The following is an 18,999-nucleotide window of genomic DNA, read 5'->3' as shown; positions in this document are numbered from 1 at the left end:
AATGTGAAATTCTTACCGTTCTGAATTTTGTTGCGTTATCTTCCTTAGTGGGTCGTGCAAACGGCTATTCCGAATACAGTGGTACCTCGGGTTACATACACTTTGGGTTACATACGCTTCAGGTTACATACGCTTCAGGTTACAGACTCTGCTAACCCAGAAATATTACCTCGGGTTAAGAACTTTGCTTCAGGATGAGAACAGAAATTGTGCTCCGGTGGCGCAGCAGCAGCGGGAGGCCCCATTAGCTAAAGTGGTGCTTCAGGTTAAGAACAGTTTCAGGTTAAGTGAACGAATTAAGTTCTTAACCCGAGGTACCACTGTAATGCTTTTTATAGGGCACAAAGCAAAGGGGGCAAGTTCATCCAACCAAAATCTGGTGCCCTCCAGATGTTTAGGACTACACCTCCCATCAGCCCCAGCCAGAAGGTCCCGGACATGTCATGCTCTTCCGAGATGCATCTTCTTACATTCTTATTCTTTGTGTTACAAACGCACTTTTGGGAGGCTGCTTGTCCCCCGCTGCTCACAAATGAAATCCTCGCTCCCCTTGTAAGTCAAAGATGCTGTTTTAGTGTTGTTAACATTTTTACAGGGGTTTTTTTGGGGGGGGCTTTTTGCCAGGAACTAGGGCTGGGCGATAGGGACGCGGGTGGCGCTGTGGGTTAAACCACAGAGCCTAGGACTTGCCGATCAGAAGGTCAGCAGTTCGAATCCCCGCGACGGGGTGAGCTCCTGTTGCTTGGTCCCTGCTCCTGCCAACCTAGCAGTTCGAAAGCACGTCAAAGTGCAAGTAGATAAATAGATACCTCTCTGGTGGGAAGGTAAACAGCGTTTCTGTGCGCTGCTCTGGTTCACCAGAAGCAGCTTAGTCGTGCTGGCCACATGACCCGGAAGCGGTACACCAGCTCCCTCGGCCAATAAAGCGAGATGAGCGCTGCAACCCCCAAGTCGGCTACGACTGGTCACGGGTCCCTTTACCCTTTACCTTTAGGGCTGGGTGATACCTGATTTTCAACATCGCGATATATCACCAGCTAAACATCGTGATATGCCGATATACTGATATATCACAACGTCTGAAATAAGGATGGAGCTATGTAGAGGCCTTGGCTGGCTTCACGGTTTTCCCCACATTCTGATTTTTCCATAGCACACAAACACACACACACATCACGATTCGTGATATATTGCCAGGTCAAAAATTATGAAACTGATATCATGATACAGTCTTCAAATTGGTTTTAGACGATATAGGTAAAAGGTAAAGGACCCCTGGATGGTTAAGTCCAGCCAAAGGCAACTATGAGTTTGTGGTGCTCATCTCGATTTCAGGCCCAGGGAGCCAGCGTTTGTCCACAGGCAGCTTTCTGGGTCATGTGGCCAGCAGGACTAAACCACTTCTGGTGCAACAGGACACCATGATGGAAACCAGAGCGCATGGAAACACCATTTACCTTCCCGCCACAGCGGTACCTATTTATCTACTTGCACTGGTGTGCTTTCGAACTGCTTGGTTGGCAGGAGCTGGGACAGAGCAACGGGAGCTCACCCTGTTGCAGGGATTTGAACTGCCGACCTTCTGATCAGCAAGCCCAAGAGGCTCAGTGGTTTAGACCACAGCCCAAGCTGTTTGCATCTGCATTCTTTTGAATTTGCATCATTGTATTTTGACGTTATCTGTTTATTCTTGGGAGCCTTTTTGGTTGAAAGGCAGGATATAAATAGAAGGGAACATAAGCTGATCTAACATTTCATGTATGATGGACTTCCACAGTGCTAGCGTGATGTTAAAAGGCACCCCAGTTACCTGGTACGAGACCAGCCTACTCTTATCTTGGCCTCCCACCTCAGACTCTATTTGAGGCCTCCTACGCATGCCAGGACCTCAGAATTAATGCTGTCTCTGCAGCCTCGCAGCCGGCACTTGGAACTGCCGACACTCTGAGGATAAAATTCACCTGCACCTGACCTGCTTTGGCAAGGCTTCATTTCCCACAGCTACCCAGAGATGAGAGGGGCTTCGGAAGAGAGACACACTGTATTGACATATTTTGCAAAAGAAGGTGTTACAAAAAACCCCAAGAAAACGCAGCCACAGACAAAACACCCGACGTCACACGGAGGAATAGCTGGCCTGTTACAGTCACCTCAGCTGACATTTAGCTTAACGACACTGAAATTCATATATATATATATATATATATGTATATATATAATTCAACCAATATTTACAAAGATGCCTTCTGTAAAAAATATAATAATAATAATAATAATAATAATAATAATAATAATAATAATATAACAGCAATATAACAGCAAGACAACAGGGGACGGCAGTTCTCCAGATACCTTTGGGGTGAGAGAGGAAGAACTGGGAGACAGTTATGGGACAGACGGCAAGTCCTGCGGGAACTTCATACGGCAAAACAACAGTACATGAGCTCTTGGCGTTGGGTTATAACAACCAGAATCCTGGTCGAAGCTGCTCTTGACTCGTACAAACAGCCTTGGAGTGTGACCAGATGCAGTTTGAGAAATTAAAACAAAGACAACCTCAAAAACCCACACACCTTTACTGACAACAACTAACTGGGAAAGGATGGTTTCGAATGGGCTCCACGAAGGTGCTTAACGGGCAGGGTGCCCAATGGGGAGTAGGTTAGGGGGGCAGGCAGGAGGCTCGCCCCTAGACTATTTGAGGAAGTGTGGCCTGGCCTCCGGCGGGTCCACCTTCCCGGCTCCGGAAGCTCATCGTGTGGTGTGTGTGTGCGAGAGAGAGAGGGAGGGAGGGAGGGAGGAAGAACACAAACATCAGCCTCAAGGAGGGCTCACACAGTGACGAGACGGAAGAATGTCTTTGAGATTCTGGGTCCCTGTGGGCAAGGAGGGAGAAGCGGTGACTACCTGGTTGCCTCATCTTCACAGGAAAAACCGCAGAGAGACAGTTCTCCACGAACGGCGGGAGCGCGGCAGGAAAGACTGCCTAAGTGCCATTATCTGTGGCCCACCCAGGCGGAAGCAGGGCTTGGTGTACGATGTCTCAGCCTTGCGCTCACCCCCGGCACAGCGCAGGAAAGGTAAGCGATGCTCTGGTGGTCCACGAGAGGGAGCCCCTCCGCCACGTCCCGGCATGCCCTGGGACACTTGGGGGGCAAACCAGGAGGGAGGGGGGCAGCTGTTCTTCAGCATGCAGGGCACAGCCGACGCCGGCCAGAAGCAGAGGGATTTGGGGACGGGGCCGTCGCTAGGGCTGCTCTTGCTTCAAGGCCACCAGGCCGGCCTGTGCCCCCAGCCCCAGGTGGTGCGCCGCGGGGTTGCGGGTGTGGATTTTCTGGTGGCAGTTCAGGGACTCCTTGTAGCGGAAGTTCTTCCCGCAGGTGGCGCACTGGTAGGGCGTCTCCCCGGTGTGGACGCGCCAGTGCTTGAGGAGGTGGTCCCGGCGGATGAAGCTCTTCCCGCACTCGGTGCACTGGTAGGGCCTCTCGCCCGTGTGGATGCGCTGGTGCCGGACGGCTTTGGAGAGGTCCCGGAAGTCCTTGCCGCAATAGGTGCACGTCAGCGGCCCGTCGCCCTTCCCTGTGTGCAGCTTCTGGTGGAGAAGAAGGCTCACCTCCAGCTTGAAGCTCTCCTTGCACTGCGTGCAGGTGTAGGGACGCTCAACCATGTGGTTCCCGGGGCGCTTCCCGGTGCCGGGCTTGAGGGCAGGGCTCCTCTGGGGCTCGGGGCGTTTCGGGGGCTTGGGGCGCGCCGGCGTCTGGACCCTCTGGAGAGGTAAGGGGCTCGGCTTCAGCTTCAGGCCCCCTCCTCCTCCTCCTCCTCCAGAGTCCATCGCCGGATAGCTCCCTCCTCCGTCGTGGGTCTTCTGGTGAGTGGTGAAGAGCTGCTTGTCCAGGAAGCCCTCCCCACACTCGCAGCAGATGTAGGGCCCAGTGTGGGCCTCGGCCTCCAGCGCAGAGGAGGGGTCCTCTTTCCTCGACTCTGCCACGCAGCGGGCCGACCGCCTCAGACTGCTCCCCGGGGGCTTCCTTGCAGGCGCCACCGAAATGGAGTGGCTCTCGCAGAGCAGTTCCTCGCCCGGGCCCTGGAAGACTTCCGTCCACTTCCGGGGGAACATGCCGGGGAGCTCCAAGCTTTCGGGGTCTTCTTCCAAGAGCTGCGGAGTACCTGGCCAAAGGGGGGAAAGAGGCAGGTTAGTAGCATATGAAATCAGACAGGTGTCCCGTTGGTTGAATCAACGAACATAGGTAACATTAAAATCACAGGTCACGCCCCAGTAGAAGCTGCCCTTAAAATGGGAGAAGGAACACAAACCACCCCTTTATGATCTTTCAGTCCCATCCTAACCACAAATAAACAGATTAGAGAGAGTCTCACAAAAACTCTCCAAAAATCTACTTCAAAGAAAATGATGCAGACAATATAACCCCCCCTGTTATGGGACGCAATGAGAGCATCCCTTAACAAAACAAGCCTCCTCAAAAATTAGCAAAATGAAATCAGACAGGCAACCGCAATTTTGATATTTCATCTCCCACTGAAAATGTTTCTGATTCGTCAAGAGCTTTTAGAGGATTAATTTGATTTGGTGCTTGGACATTTTGTCTGTCTGTATTTTTATGATTCTACAATTCAATGATGTTTCAAACTGCAAGGGGGGTTGTTTTGTTTGTTATCATGTTATGTAGTTTTGTGATTTATAGTGTAAACAACCCTGTCATCTTCAACAACAACAACAACAATAGATAGTGCAGCAAGAAGGTGACAACTGTCAAGGGCACTTCCAGAGGAATGCACTTGTCAGAGGGTTAACTCTTTATTGTCAAAGAAACCCGCTCCTATGAGAAACGGCCAGCTCTCTATCAATTACCCCTAGCCTTGCTAATAATAATAATAATAATAATAATAATAATAATAATAATAATAATAATTGGTTTCCCCAGCCACTCTGGGCGGCTCCCAACAGATTAAAAACAGCACAGACAGCTCCAAATATATCAGGCACATAAGCCCAAGTCTCAAGAGCAGCCCCATCCACTAGTCAAGGATTCTGGGCTCTGCACGGCCCCCTCCTCCCCTGGCAATGTTCTCCTTCCCCTCCCAGCCTTGTGCAGGAGGGAAAGGATCCCCCACCGTAGGCCGCTCCAACTTACTCATGGCGGGATCCCCGGGGATTTCGCTCTCCTCCAAGTCGCCCATGCTTTTGACCAGGGACATTTCTTCTGGCTCCATCCAGGAGCTGTCGTTGAGGGCGGAAATCGGAGAGCCTGTTTCAGAGAGGAGGGAAGAAGGTACAGCAGCCATTCACCACCAGCGACACATTTAGGACAGGTCTGCAAAAGGCCACCCGAGCCGAGATGATGCAAGGAGAAGCTACACTGTCCACCCCCTCCTCTATAGCACTGACTCCTCCTGTCTGCCTCCTTCATTGATTCTAGGGTTGTGTGTAATCAGCAAATCCATACAAGCACAGGACCATGTTGCTATGAGCATAGAATACCAACATTTGAGAATTTCCACTTTCTTTGGGACAGGGGAGCATGAGGAGGAAAACACCCAGAGAGTTCATAGTCCTAATGGCTGTAAACAGTGACTTGAAAGTCGTTGTGTGTGGCCAGCAGGACATTTGGTGTAAATTACTCTTTTGGTAGACTTAATATAATTTGGTATGTCTTCTGATTTGCAAGTAAACTGATACTTATTTCTTTACAGTTAGCTGATGAGAAGTAACGAGATACAGTGGTACCTCGGGTTACATACACTTCAGGTTACAGACTCCGCTAACCCAGAAATATTACCTCGGGTTAAGAACTTTGCTTCAGGATGAGAACAGATATCGTGCTCCGGCGGTGCGGCAGCAGCGGGAGGCCCCATTAGCTAAAGTGGTACCTCAGGTTAAGAACAGTTTCAGGTTAAGAACGGACCTCCGGAACAAATGAAGTAATTAACCCAAGGTACCACTGTATTCTTACGATACTTGGAACCAAAGGGTCTGTTGGTTGTGTGGGAGGGAGGGATTTAGTTTTCGTTCAGTTAGTTAGTTCATTTGTTAGAGCGGTCCTGTGTTTGGTTGCTGAACGAGAAGCATAACAGTGAAATGCAACTGTACAGACATACTTTATTCAACGGATGACTTCCTTTGCTTATGTATTTACCTGTTCTTGAAAACCAAATAAAAATTATTTCAGAAGAAAAGAGGAAAAGTGTGTGGCCAGTTTGTGGTGGAGTTAGGAAAGCAGGAGCATGCCGTGAGGGCGAAGTAACACTTGCTTCATCTGTGGCAACTAAGCTGGGCGGCAGAATTCAACTTCAGAATTCAAGGAACGTAACTCTCACAAAGCCAACACCATGTGGGAAGAGCAACGGTTCTGAAGTATCGTTGTCAAGGTTTTCAGAGCTTTTCGCTGTTTGCCTCAAGCTGTAAATTGTCCCCCTCAGCATAAGGGGTGGACCTGAGCTGCTCTCCCTGCACAACACAGATGGGGGTGAGGGTTGCCAACTCTGCGACTCACCCAGGGTGGTCTCCTTCTGGGCTTCTCCTTCCTCGACATCCCCCCGACCAGCAACATCTGCTTGCTCGATCCGAGAGAGCAGGTCAGGTTTGGAGATGGCAGCGTCTGTGCGTGGCAGGGGGAAAAAAACTTATTAGCAGCATCAAGCCTCTCATTTGCTCCAGAGGCCTCCTTTTATTTAAATTTCCCTTGGGAATGATGCTGGGGCAGGGCAGTGGTGCTCTGGGACTCCCATGAACATTCTCAACGACTGGTATGTAGACTTGGAGGGAATCCTAAGGGTCATCTAGTCCACCCTCCTGTAATGCAGGAATCAAAGCTAAAGAATCCCCGACAGATGACCATCCAATCTCAGTTTGGAAACCTGCAAGGATAGTCTGTTCCATCATAGAACAGCTCTTATCTTTGGAAAGTTCTTCCTAATGTTTGGCCAGAATCTCCTTTCTTAGTTTTTTTAATCCATTGGTTCAGATCCAACCTCCTGGAGCAGCAGAAAACAAGCTGCGTCTTCCATGTGAAAGTCCTTCAGATATTTGGAGATGGCTATCATGACACTTCTCAGTCTCCTCTTATCCAGGCTAAACATACCAACTTCCTCAATTGCTCTTCATAAGGCTTGGTTTCTAGGTTGCCCTCCTCCGCACATGTTCCACTGATCATCCTACCTGAAGGAATTTCCTGGCAGGACAGACTGGCCAATGACCTGCTGAGCTCTGGGCATTCTCGTGCTGCACAGAGCTTGGCTCACCTGAAGACCTGACAAGGAACTCTTTGCTGGGTCCATATGATCCCTCAGCAGATGACCTGTTTGCCTGCAGAAGGTCCAACTTCTGACATCTCCAGGTAGGACTTGAGAACAACTCCTGTCTGAAACCCTGGAGAGCTACTACGAGCCAGAACCAGCAAAACTGAGCAAGGTGAACCCATGACTTGAATCAGCATCTAACAGCTTCCTATATCTGGTGCATCTGATCTGCACCCACATCACCCTGAAGCCTGGTCAGATGTCGGCTGAGAATGGATGCCTTGTCCACTTAGAAGGCCCTGGGCCATGGTGGATGAAGGCTCAGGTGCACAGAGAGCTCTGCCTGGCCACGCCATGTGGACCCTTCCTTACCCATAGAGACCACGGCCTTGTAGTTGCACTTCATGATGTGCCGGTAGAGGTCCTTCTGCCCTTCATCCAAGCTGCGCCACTCTTGCTCGGAGAAACTGCAGGAGGCTTCGTCAAACAGCAAAGGGACCTGCAACCGCGTCAAAGAGAGGGAGAAGTCACTTCCTCTTAGGTGGAGCAGCTGCCGTGAATGCAAAAACATCCCGGGTTCAGTCCTTGCCTGAAACCATAGAGAGCCGCTGCCTGTCAGTGTAGACAGTACTGAGCTAGATAGACCAACGGACTAACTTGGTATAAGGCAGTTTCCTGTGTTTCTAATCCTCTGCCAGGTCCCCTGATGTAAATCTCAGAACCTGGTCATATATTTAGCTTCCAACCATTTTTACACATTTTACAGGCAACTGAAATTACAGATAATAATAATAATAAATGTTATTTATATCCCACCGTCCACAACCAGAGTCGGGCTCAGGGCGGCTAACACCAATAAAATAAAATCACAGTAAAAACATAATGTGGGGGGAAAGAGGGAGGGGGGAAACCCAATTTAAAATACAGGTTAAAATGCAATTTAAAATGCAGCCTCATTTTAAAATAGCTGATAAATCAAGACCATAAGGGGAGGGAAACGTAAGGGTCAGACCAAGTCCAGACCAAAAGCCAAGTGGAACAGCTCTGTCTTGCAGGCCTTGCAGAAAGATGTCAAGTCCTGCAGGGCCCTAGTCTCTTGTGACAGAGCGTTCCACCACGTCGGGGCCAGTGCTGAAAAGGCCCTGGCCCTAGCTGAGACCAATCTAACCTCCTTGAGGCTCAGGACCACCACAGTGTGTTATTTGTGGACCTTAAATTCCTCCGCGGGGCATACCAGGAAAGGCGGTCCCGTAGATACGTGGGTCCTAGGCCGTGTAGAGCTTTAAAGGTCAAAACCAGCACCTTAAACCTGACCCTGTACTCCACCGGGAGCCAGTGCAGTTGGTAAAGCACTGGATGAATGTGATCCTGCGGCAAGGACCCCGTAAGGAGCCTCGCCGCCGCATTCTGCACCCGCTGGAGTTTCTGGGTCAGCTTCAAGGGCAGCCCTGCGTAGAGCGAGTCACAATAATCAAGCCTGGAGGCAACCTTTCCCCAACCACCCCTGACTCCTTCCTTCCTTCCTTTGTCTTCTTCCAAGTCAGCTCGTGTCAATTCTACCGACTTTTTGATGCCAGTTGAAGACAGTTTTTTCTTCTTCTCAGAAGCTGTTAATTGATTATTTGAGTTCAAACTTCTCGTGTTGCTGCTTTTACTGCCATTTTGCACCTGCAAGGAACTACGTTAACCCAGGAAGCAATACTGTAAGGAGAACCCCCATTTTAAAACAAAACAAAACATTCAAACACCTGACCCAGCACCCTGTTCTCACTTTGGCCAACTAGGTGCCTGTGGGAAACCTGCAAGCAGGACCCGAGCAACTCTCGCTTCCTGTGGTTTCTAGCAACTGGTCTTCAGAAACACTGCTGCCTCAAATTGTGGCGCCTCCTCCTCTATAAATCTGTCTTCTAAAGCCATCCAAGTTGGGGCCATCACTGCCTCCTACGGGAAGGAGTCCCATAGTTTAAATACGTCCTGTGTGAATGACTTTCTTTTATCTGAATCTTCCCACATTCAGCTTCTGTAGTGATGTTGGGAAATCTTAGCAAGTTAAAACTTTGGCTCATGCCAAGGAAGAGCATTGTGGGAGAGCCAAACACTGGAGAATTCTGGGAATGCGTATCTGCTTCTTTAGTTGCAGACTTTCTGTCTCAAAGAATGTGAATAAGTTATCTTTTCCATCCGCAGGAAGGAGGTTCCTAGCTGATTCGTAGTCTTGACACCTGGCTATCTTAGATGCTGTTTCTGTGTGAACCGGGTCATCAAGCCAACTCACAACTCAAAGAATTTGTCCTGGCTCTGGGAATGCTTCTAATCTTCAAGGTCTTTTGATAAACAGGATTCAGCTGCTGAGGCTCCGAACAAGCCTGAGTTATTGTTCTTCTATCTAACCACTGGCGAATCGCTAATTAATCTAAAGAACTGATTCGCTTTTGAGTTTTGAATCCACGTGGGTTCAAAGGGGATAAAACCTTAGGAAACCCACCTGCAATTCGCAGCCCATCTTGCCAAACAGGCAGCCCGCCTCACCTGACCTACTTTGCCATGTGAGACCATTGTCATGCAGAGAGGGCTTGCCCTGATGCCAGGAGGGTGTTTTGAACTGTTCTGTTTCACACTTTCGTTTTCGTTGTGAGTATGTTTTGTAGCAAGTGATATTAAGCAATGTTTTTATTTTTGGGGGGACAGGAGGCGGGCAGGTGTGGAGGATTCCCTGGTCCTGAATGGGGTAACTGTGCCCCCGAAGGACCAGGTGCGCAGCCTGGGAGTCATTTTGGACTCACAGCTGTCCATGGAGGCACAGGTCAAATCTGTGTCCAGGGCAGCTGTTTACCAGCTCCATCTGGTACATAGGCTGAGACCCTACCTGCCTGCGGACTGTCTCGCCAGAGTGGTGCATGCTCTGGTTATCTCCCGCTTGGACTACTGCAATGCACTCTACGTGGGGCTACCTTTGAAGGTGACTCGGAAACTACAACTAATCCAGAATGCGGCAGCTAGACTGGTGACTGGGGGCGGCCGCCGAGACCATATAACACCGGTCTTGAAAAACCTACATTGGCTCCCAGTACGTTTCCGAGCACAATTCAAAGTGTTGGTGCTGACCTTTAAAGCCCTAAACGGCCTCGGTCCAGTATACCTGAAGGAGCGTCTCCACCCCCATCATTCTGCCCGGACACTGAGGTCCAGCGCCGAGGGCCTTCTGGCGGTTCCCTCCTTGCGAGAAGCAAAGCTACAGGGAACCAGGCAGAGGGCCTTCTCGGTAGTGGCGCCCGCCCTGTGGAACGCCCTTCCAGCAGATGTCAAAGCGATAAACAACTACCTGACATTCAGAAGACATCTGCAGGTAGCCCTGTTCAGGGAAGTTTTTAACGTGTGATATTTTACTGTATTTTTGGTTTCTATGGAAGCCACCCAGAGTGGCTGGGGGAGCCCAGCCAGATGGGCGGGGTATAAATAATAAATTATTATTATTATTATTATTTTGTAAGAGATGTGCCAACTTTTATGTTTGAATAATCTTGTTTTTTAATAAATCCTGGGAAAAGGACTTTTTCCTGTTTTTGTCTTTTGTGCCTTTCTGCCGGGGAAGCTAAACCAGTACCTGACCATTTAGTCGCCTACCAGACCTGTTGGATTTCTGTCTGTGCCATGGTAAAGTGACACAGGGTGGGGCAGCCCGGTAACGCTGAAGAGTAATCTCCTTCCTTAGGTTACTTTTCGGGGCTGTTCTGAGATAAGGAAGTGGTAGCAGCATACTACTGTTTCTGTTTTTTATGTGTGTTCTGAAAAAGCTTCTGTGCACCCCTCTCTCTCTCAGCCGGGTCTTGCTGGACTTGGAGGGCAGGTGGGGAATGCTACAGCTTCATTGAATGCCCAAGAGAGTTCCGGTGTTAGGAGGGAGGGAGAAAACCACGCCATCCTACAGATAGCAAGGATTGCTAGAAAACTGCCTGCAAAGCAGTAATTTGTGGATATGAGAAATCCCACCTCTCTTATATGGCCAGGGACAGCCCCTAACCCTGCCCACCCTGCTTACCTTGGGGGTTTCCCCCCTGGATCCTGGGGGCAGGCGGAGGATCCAGAAGTTGCGGTTCTTGAGCAGGTTCTCCATGTTCTCCAGCCTCCTCTGGAGCTGCCCGTACTCTTGAATGAGGGTCCCCAGGGCAGCCCACTTGCTCTCCAGCTGGTTTCCAAATTCGACGGCGGTCTTTTCGCAGCCGTCCAGCTTCGTCTCAGCCATCCCCATCCTCCCCTCCAGGCTCATGAGCTGCGCTGCGTAAGAGTCCACTTTGCTCTCCACCGCTTGGATTTCAGCCACGACCGTCAGGGAGAGCTCAGCCGCTTCGGGGAGCACGTCCCCCATGGGCGTCTGCTCGGGGGCACTGAGGGGCTGGGCAGCAGCCATGGGCTGGGGCTCCACCTCCCACTGAAGAGCCTATTGGAGGGGGGAGACATGCAAACAACGTTACATTCCTGGGTGGTCTGGAACAGAGCAACATTCTGCAGCCACTGTCTCTGGCTGTTCCTCTTGAGGAAGGATCTCTAGGAACAGTTAAAAAGGTAAAGGGGTAAAGAGACCCCTGACCGTTAGGTCTAGTCATGGACGACTCTGGGGCTGCGGCGCTCATCTCACTTTACTGGCCGAGGGAGCCAGCGTACGGCCAGCATGACTAAGCCGCTTCTGGCAAACCAGAGCAGCACATGGAAAAACCATTTACCTTCCCGCTGGAGCAGTACTTATTTATCTACTTGCAATTTGACATGCTTTCGAACTGCTAGGTGGGCAGGAGCAAGGACCGAGCAATGGGAGCTCACCCCATCGCGGGGATTCGAACCACCGACCTTCTGATTGGCAAGCCCTAGGCTCTGTAGTTTAGACCACAGCGCCACCCGTGTCCCCTAGCAACAGTTAGCCAAAACTTAAAATGAAGAAGGAGAAGGTAAGTTCTGTGTCAAAAAAAGGTCAGAAAGTGGATGTATTTTAATATTCTTCACGCTTCCACTCCTGCTGGACAATCAGGAGGGACCTGCTGGCCACTGACCACACACTTGAGTCCAGGAAGGCTTTCCCTGCCCACCTTTGGCATCTAATTGCCTTCAGTTCATCATCTTCATTTTATCCCGAAAGCATGAGGATTGTGAACTAGGGAGAATGAATTCTGCACCAGATGCCAAATTGTCAAAATGCCAGTAGTCACCGAGCAACGAAACAACCAATGAACTGTGTACTGCAGGCGGAGATCAATGGAGAGGGATCCTTATGGGAGAGAAACCATGGCTGCTATTACCTGGTCTGAGTAGTACACTCTGTGTTATACGGAAACAAGAAATGACCTGGGTCCTTTTCCAGGTTGCCTACAAGTTTCAGAGCTGCTGACCACTGCTCCATCTCTAATAAATTCTTCACTCATCAGTTATGCTGCATTTCTCTGCTTAAACGCCAGCCCTTCTCTAACCATGCGACATTCCTAACCGTACAATTATTAATAATATTTACTTCTCCGTATCCTTAGCATTCGTATGATGCTTGGTTCAGGTTTACATGTGTCTTTTCTACAATCAGCACTTGCTTTTTGTGGGACTGGGACAGCTTTGGGTTTACACCAGGGGTGGGGCACTGGATCTGGCCAGATCCTCCCTCCTCGGATGGGACAACTTGGACAGGGGAGCAGGACAGACCACGGTTTAGGGGAAATGGCTTTGTAGACCAAAGCTTTCCCATCCCCAACTTAAGCCAATGATCCTGCCACTACTGTATCTAGTTGATCATTCAAGCACAAGTCCTTTCTATCAGCCACCAACCAGAATGCTTCATTAAGCTACTACCTATTGCAACTCCAGGAGGAAACCTTTGAAGCTGTAGTGGGCCTGGAACAGCTCTGTGCACTGGAAAAGGCAGCATGAAAAGGACAAACAGCGCTGAGGTTCATCGTGGAGGAGAATAAGAGACAGAACGTTCTGCATCCAGATGCAGTTCACCTCCTCAAGGAGTACAGAGAACATTTGCGGACATCTTGCTTCCAAGAGTACAAGGCAGAACAAAGTTCAAAGGAAGGCAAAAGCAACAGAGATGAAGGGATGGCTTCCATGTGCAAATTTGGCAAGACAAGGTGCCTCCCTTTAGAAAGACAACGGCAATTTATGGAAACCTACAAGACCTTTATTGCAGCACCAATCATTTAGGACACAGCAGTTCAGCTTGCCGTGTGATAGCTGAATTTGCACATAATCAGTTCATAAACCCTCTTCCAAAAGGGAGTGTAACACAGCACTCGGGCGATCTGTGGAACTCTGTACTACAGGATGAGAGGTTTGCCAAGAGTATAAATGCAACTGTAAGTGCAGACACCTCTTTTTCCAAGAGCAGAAGCCCCAGCAGCTCCTTTGTATGAAGCTCTCATGGAAAGCTGGGACAGGCCTTCAATGGCATTGCTCTAGGGCATTGCTCCCATCTAATGAAGGTGACTCACCAAGTCATAAGCTGACTTCAATTTTGGGCCAAGCCTTTGACGTCTCCTCTTCTGCCCCTGCCCCCACCCCCACGAATCCCCATGGTCCAATGAGGTATATTAAATTTACAAAGAAAGAGCACATAGGGAGGATCAATTCACAGATATGGAAGATTAATGACCCAGCCAGAATAAGTCATGCCTTACTTCTGTACAGACTAGACTTAGTGCCCTACAGGTTTTTTTTGGGGGGGGTAGCATTTCACTATCACTGGTCCACTGGCCATGCTGACTGGAGCTGGTGAGAATGGACAATTCAAACCTTGAGGACAGCGTGGCTTGGGTACTGCAATGCAGTCCAGGGTGCAGCAGCTCAGGGGTTGAATGGAAGATGCCAACCACTTCACTGGTTCCCAGGCCCAATTTAAAGCGCTGGTTTGGACCTTGAAAGTTCTTAACAGGTCCAGGACATCTCAAGCACTGCCTGCTCCCACAGAAGCCTGGCACAGTGTCAGCTCCTCTTCTGAAAGTCTGAAGTACAGTGGGTGGGTAACACAAGATCTCTGCGGTGGCACTAAAAATGTGGCACTCTATCCCCAAAGATGTTTGCCTCACTCCTTCCTTCTTGACCGCTAGAGGCGAGGCCAAGATGGTCCTCAGAGGGCTTTGGGATGCTTTGCCAGTGTTGCATGATAATTGAATGCCGCTTCCATTAAATCTATTGTTTGCTGTACTTCTTTTACTGATTGATTGATTGATTGAATGATTGCTTTATAGCCCACCTTTTTCCCCAAGGAGCTCAAGGTGGCATACATAGTTTTACCTACCCCCCTCCATTTAATCCCCACAACAGCCCTGTGCGGTAGGTTAGGCTGAGGGGCAGGGACTGGTCCCCAAGGTCACACCCACTGAGCTTCATGGTCAAGTGGAGATTCGAACCCTGGTCTCTTCCCAGGTCCTAGTTTGACACTTAAACCACGACACAACACTGGCTCTCTTAAGTTTGGATGGTTTATCCATGATTTGTGGTGGGTTCTGTTGCCGTTGTTTATTGTGCAAGCTGCCTTGGAGACCTTAAATCAAAGGCAGGCAAAAAATGTTTTAATAAAACGAGCAAAATAAGTGATCTGTATCAAAATACTGAGAGGTGCTCTCTTGCTTAAGAGCAAAGGAACCACCTTGTCTCAGCAAGCGAGAAATGGCAAAGGAAAAAAGGAGGCCCCACCAATATCAGGAAGCAAGCAAGTCACTAGGGGCAAGAGGGTCCATTGCACAAGCAATTCCCAAAATGTCTTTGGAAAATAAGCAGCATTTTGTTCTTTTTTAAAAAAAGGTTTATAAGAATTCTACAGGACAGTGTCCTCTCTGGGTGGATTACAAAATTAAAAATACAAATACAAATTTCACAGCAAAGTAGCAATCACCACAAATATAAAAAGTATGTATTCAACCCAGCATAAAATAGTCAAACCATTTAAAACCAACAGATTCTAAAACAACAAAGACATAAAAATCATCCTAGATAGAAGCCAACTGGGTCCTCCAGGCTTTTTTTGAAAGGTATCTCTGATCATGCATCCATCCATCTTCTGTGGAAGGAGACCCATGCACTAGGGACCACCACCGAGAAGGTCCAAGTTAGGGGCAGACAAGCAGGGCCTCCAAAGCTGATTTTGAGATACAGGCTGGTTCACATGGGTGAAGATGGCGTATGAATTTCTAGAATCAGAACACACACCTCTCCCCCCCCAAAAAAAAAGATTACGAGGGAGTACTTGACAGGCTTTCTTTCATGGTATTTTACAGTTTAGTCCATCTGAAAGATAGTATTTTCCTGTATGAACGTTCCCAGGCTTTGAGATCTTTGGGGGGAGGCCCTTTTCTCAGTACTGGAAAAGGGCCTTCTCAGTGGTGGCTCCCAGACTTTGGAACTCCCTTCCTAAAGAAGGAAGACTGGTTTCCTCGCTTCACCAGCAGGTGAAGACTGTTTTATTCCGACCAGCTTCTAGGAACTGTTGTTGTTTTTTTAAACAAGGAAATGGCTTTTAATAGCGATGTTCTTTTTTATTATCTGGACTTTTATATATCGCTTTTCTATTACTTTTAAATTATAGTCATACCTTGGAAGTCAAACAGAATCCATTCCGGAAGTCTGTTCGACTTCCAAAACATTCCAAAACCAAAATGCAGCTTCCGATTGGCTGCAGGAAGCTCCTGCAAAAAATCGGAAGTCACGGAAGCCCAGTCGGATGTTCGGCTTCCAAAAACAGTTCATAAACCGGAACAGTCACTTCCAGGTTTGCAGCATTCAGGAGCCAAAACGTTCGAGAATTAAGCTGTTCAAAAACCAAGAGACGACTGTATTATCTTTTATATGTTTTTCACTTTTTTTATTTCTGTGTTGTTCTGGTCTGGGGAAAAGGAGGGATATAAATAAATATAACAGCAACAACACTTTAAACAATGCACTCCAAATCTCTGCTGCCAAAAAACCTTGTAATTAAGGAACATGAAACCAATTCCAGAGACCTTGACTGTGCGCAAGACTTGGGACTGAACCACCTGTGCAGACTTGCAGCACTATGCATCACGCCTTTATGCTAGGAGCAAAGGAACGCATCAGTTATTCCTCGATGACAGCATCACCACATCTTTAGGCTCTAGGGCATGGATTGAAGGCACATGATGCAGCAACCTTGCAGATGCGAAACAGAGCCGGCTCTAAGCACTGCCTGAATGGGAGATTATCTGGGAGCTCTCTGTTATGCCACAATGAACTTGTGGAAGAAATGTTAAGAATCAAAATATACCCCTTGTAATTCATTCATCTTCTTCCTTCATTATTTCTTAACACGCCGCTATTATTTTCTGCCATATACACTGTATTCTGCTTTGTACCAATACCTCTTTTTTGTATTGTTTCTTGTTGTTCTTAATTAAAAATATCTTATTAAAAAAAAGACGAAGCAAACATAATTCACCCCGATCCTTGCTGCACCTTGGTGAGAGCAACAGAAAGCATTTTTTCCCCTCCATTCTACCCTCCAAAGCTCCATAACAAGGTCCAAGCTGGAAATTAACTAGCATCACAACTATCTGTCCTTAAAAACTGCCCCTCTCCCTCTTTCCATGGGGGGGGGGGTCGGGGGGGCAGGCAGGCTGCATAATAAACACAGCACCCCTTCCATGCTAAATTGGGCTCCATGCTCCTGCCTCTCTCTGCCCTGAAAGCCTCTCTCCAAAAGGCAGCAAGAGCCCTATTTGCAGAGGCCGGAAACAATTTGGGGATGGGTTAACGCAGGGGAAGAGATGACAGCTACCTGATTGAGGGGAGGAATTAACTGCCGCAGCCCTAGGGATGCAAGACACTTCCTCCACGGAGGAGTCCCTATCAGATCTGGGGCACCTGTTTTCCTAGCGGGAGAGGAAAAGTTAGCCTCCTTTGCTGCTGTCCCCATCAACACCCCCTTCCCCAAAATAAAATACACATCCGTTTTGGGGCCTAATCCTTAGCTTCAGGAGGTAGTTGTAACATATATTTGTTTTCCACCCTCTCCAGCATCATCATCTCCTGGCAGCTTTGCTTCTCCTCTCTCAGGTCTACCCCCCCCAATGAACCCCCATAAAAAACTCCCCCACATCCATTTTGGGGATTAATCCATGGCTTCAGGAGGTAGCTTTGACATGCATTTGTTTCCCTCTCTCTCCAGCATCACCACCATCTCCTGACAGCCTTTACTTCTCCCCTCTCAGATCCTCCCCAAATGAACCTCCCTTTAAAAAAAAACTGCACCCCACAACTGTTTTGGGGCCTGATCTGCAGCTCCAGGGGGTGGTTTTGACACATGTGCATTTGCATCTCTCTCCCGGAGAGTCACTCTTATTTCTGAGCAGCTTTTGCCCTTTCCCTCCCAACCCCCTCCCAAAAAACCACCCCTCCATCTCACACCCGTTTTGGGGGCCTAAGCTGCAGGTCCAGAAGGTCTTCTGACATGTGTATGTTCTCATCTCTCTCCCTGAACAACATCATCATCTCCTGGCAGCCTTTGCCCCTTTTCCCCTCCCCAAAAAAGCACCCCCCCAAAAAAAACCCACCCCTCCATCTCACACCCGTTTTGGGGGCCTAAGCTGCAGGTCCAGAAGGTCTTCTGACATGTGTATGTTCTCATCTCTCTCCCTGAACAACATCATCATCTCCTGGCAGCCTTTGCCCCTTTTCCCCTCCCCAAAAAAGCACCCCCCCAAAAAAACCCCACCCCTCCATCTCACACCCGTTTTGGGGGCCTAAGCTGCAGATCCCGGAGGTGCTTCTGACATGTGTATGTTCTCATCTCTCTCCCTGAACATTATTATCATCTCCTGACAGCCTTTGCCCCTTCCCTCCCAGATCACCCCCCAAAAGATCACCCCCCCAAAAGCCCCCCAGCCTTTTGGGACCCTGACGTGCATCTGCAGGAGGTGGTTTTTGACATGTACGTGTCTTCCCCCCCCCCCAGCTTCAGCATCCTCAGCCCCTGACAGCACTTTGCCTCCCCCTCCCCACACCACAAAAACACCGCCGCCCCCCCCGGACCCACAACTGCAGCAGCCACAAGAGCCCCCCCTCCAGCCAATGGGGGGGGTCTCCAAAGGAAGGGGTCCCTCCTCAGCCCCCCCCCACGGCATCCATTCCCCCCCCTTCACCACCCATGACAACCTCCCTCAGCAGCAGACTCCATTTTGGGAGCCCCCCCCCACCGTCATCTCCCCCCCCTCCGCCCAACCGTCACCTCTCTCCCCCCCCCCCATTCCAGGTCCCTCCTCGCTCACCTGGGCGGGGCTCCACTCGGCCATGGCCCGGCGCTGTCGTCGCCGCCGCCGCCGCTTCTGAGGGGCGAGGAGGGCCGGGAGAGCGAGAGGGAGGAGCGGGGCGGGCAAGACGGACGGCGGCGCCGGGGAAGCTCCAGGAAGCGGAGCGAGCGCCGGGAGAGAGCGCCGCCCAGGGGCGGAGGAGGAGAAGGCAGGTGCCGCAGCGACACCTGGCGGCCGGAGGCCGTGGGCGACGCTGCGGGGAGGGAGGCGGGGGAGACCGGGTTATTATCACCACTATAAGAATAATATAGGACAGTGTTCCCCAACCTTGGGCCTCCAGCTGTTTTTGGACTACAACTCCCATCATCCCTCGCTAGCAAGACCAGTGGTCAAGGATGATGGGAATTGTAGTCCAAAAACAGCTGGAGGCCCAAGGTTGGGGAACACTGATATAGGATACAGTGCCGGATTTACGTATAAGCTAAACAAGCTATAAGTA

At 49.6% G+C, this 18,999-nt stretch overlaps 1 protein-coding gene across 1 annotated transcript; it reads right to left on the bottom strand.

Annotated features, from left to right (window-relative positions):
* Positions 1-2,022: 2,022 nt before the first annotated feature.
* On the bottom strand, positions 2,023-18,660 carry LOC310746074 (zinc finger protein 783-like). The gene is made up of 6 exons (XM_083579776.1): positions 18,519-18,660; positions 11,297-11,695; positions 7,630-7,756; positions 6,513-6,617; positions 5,154-5,267; positions 2,023-4,167 (listed from the first exon to the last, which is right to left on the bottom strand). Exons 1-6 carry the CDS (start codon positions 18,540-18,542, stop codon positions 3,248-3,250), a joined length of 1,689 nt encoding a protein of 562 aa, XP_083435902.1. The 5' UTR covers positions 18,543-18,660; the 3' UTR covers positions 2,023-3,247.
* Between the last annotated feature and the right edge of the window lie 339 nt (positions 18,661-18,999).

Source organism: Podarcis filfolensis, assembly GCF_964270895.1.
Source record: "Podarcis filfolensis genome assembly, chromosome: 12".
In the NCBI taxonomy this organism is placed as follows: domain Eukaryota; kingdom Metazoa; phylum Chordata; class Lepidosauria; order Squamata; family Lacertidae; genus Podarcis; species Podarcis filfolensis.
This window is presented reverse-complemented; position numbering and strand designations above follow the sequence as displayed.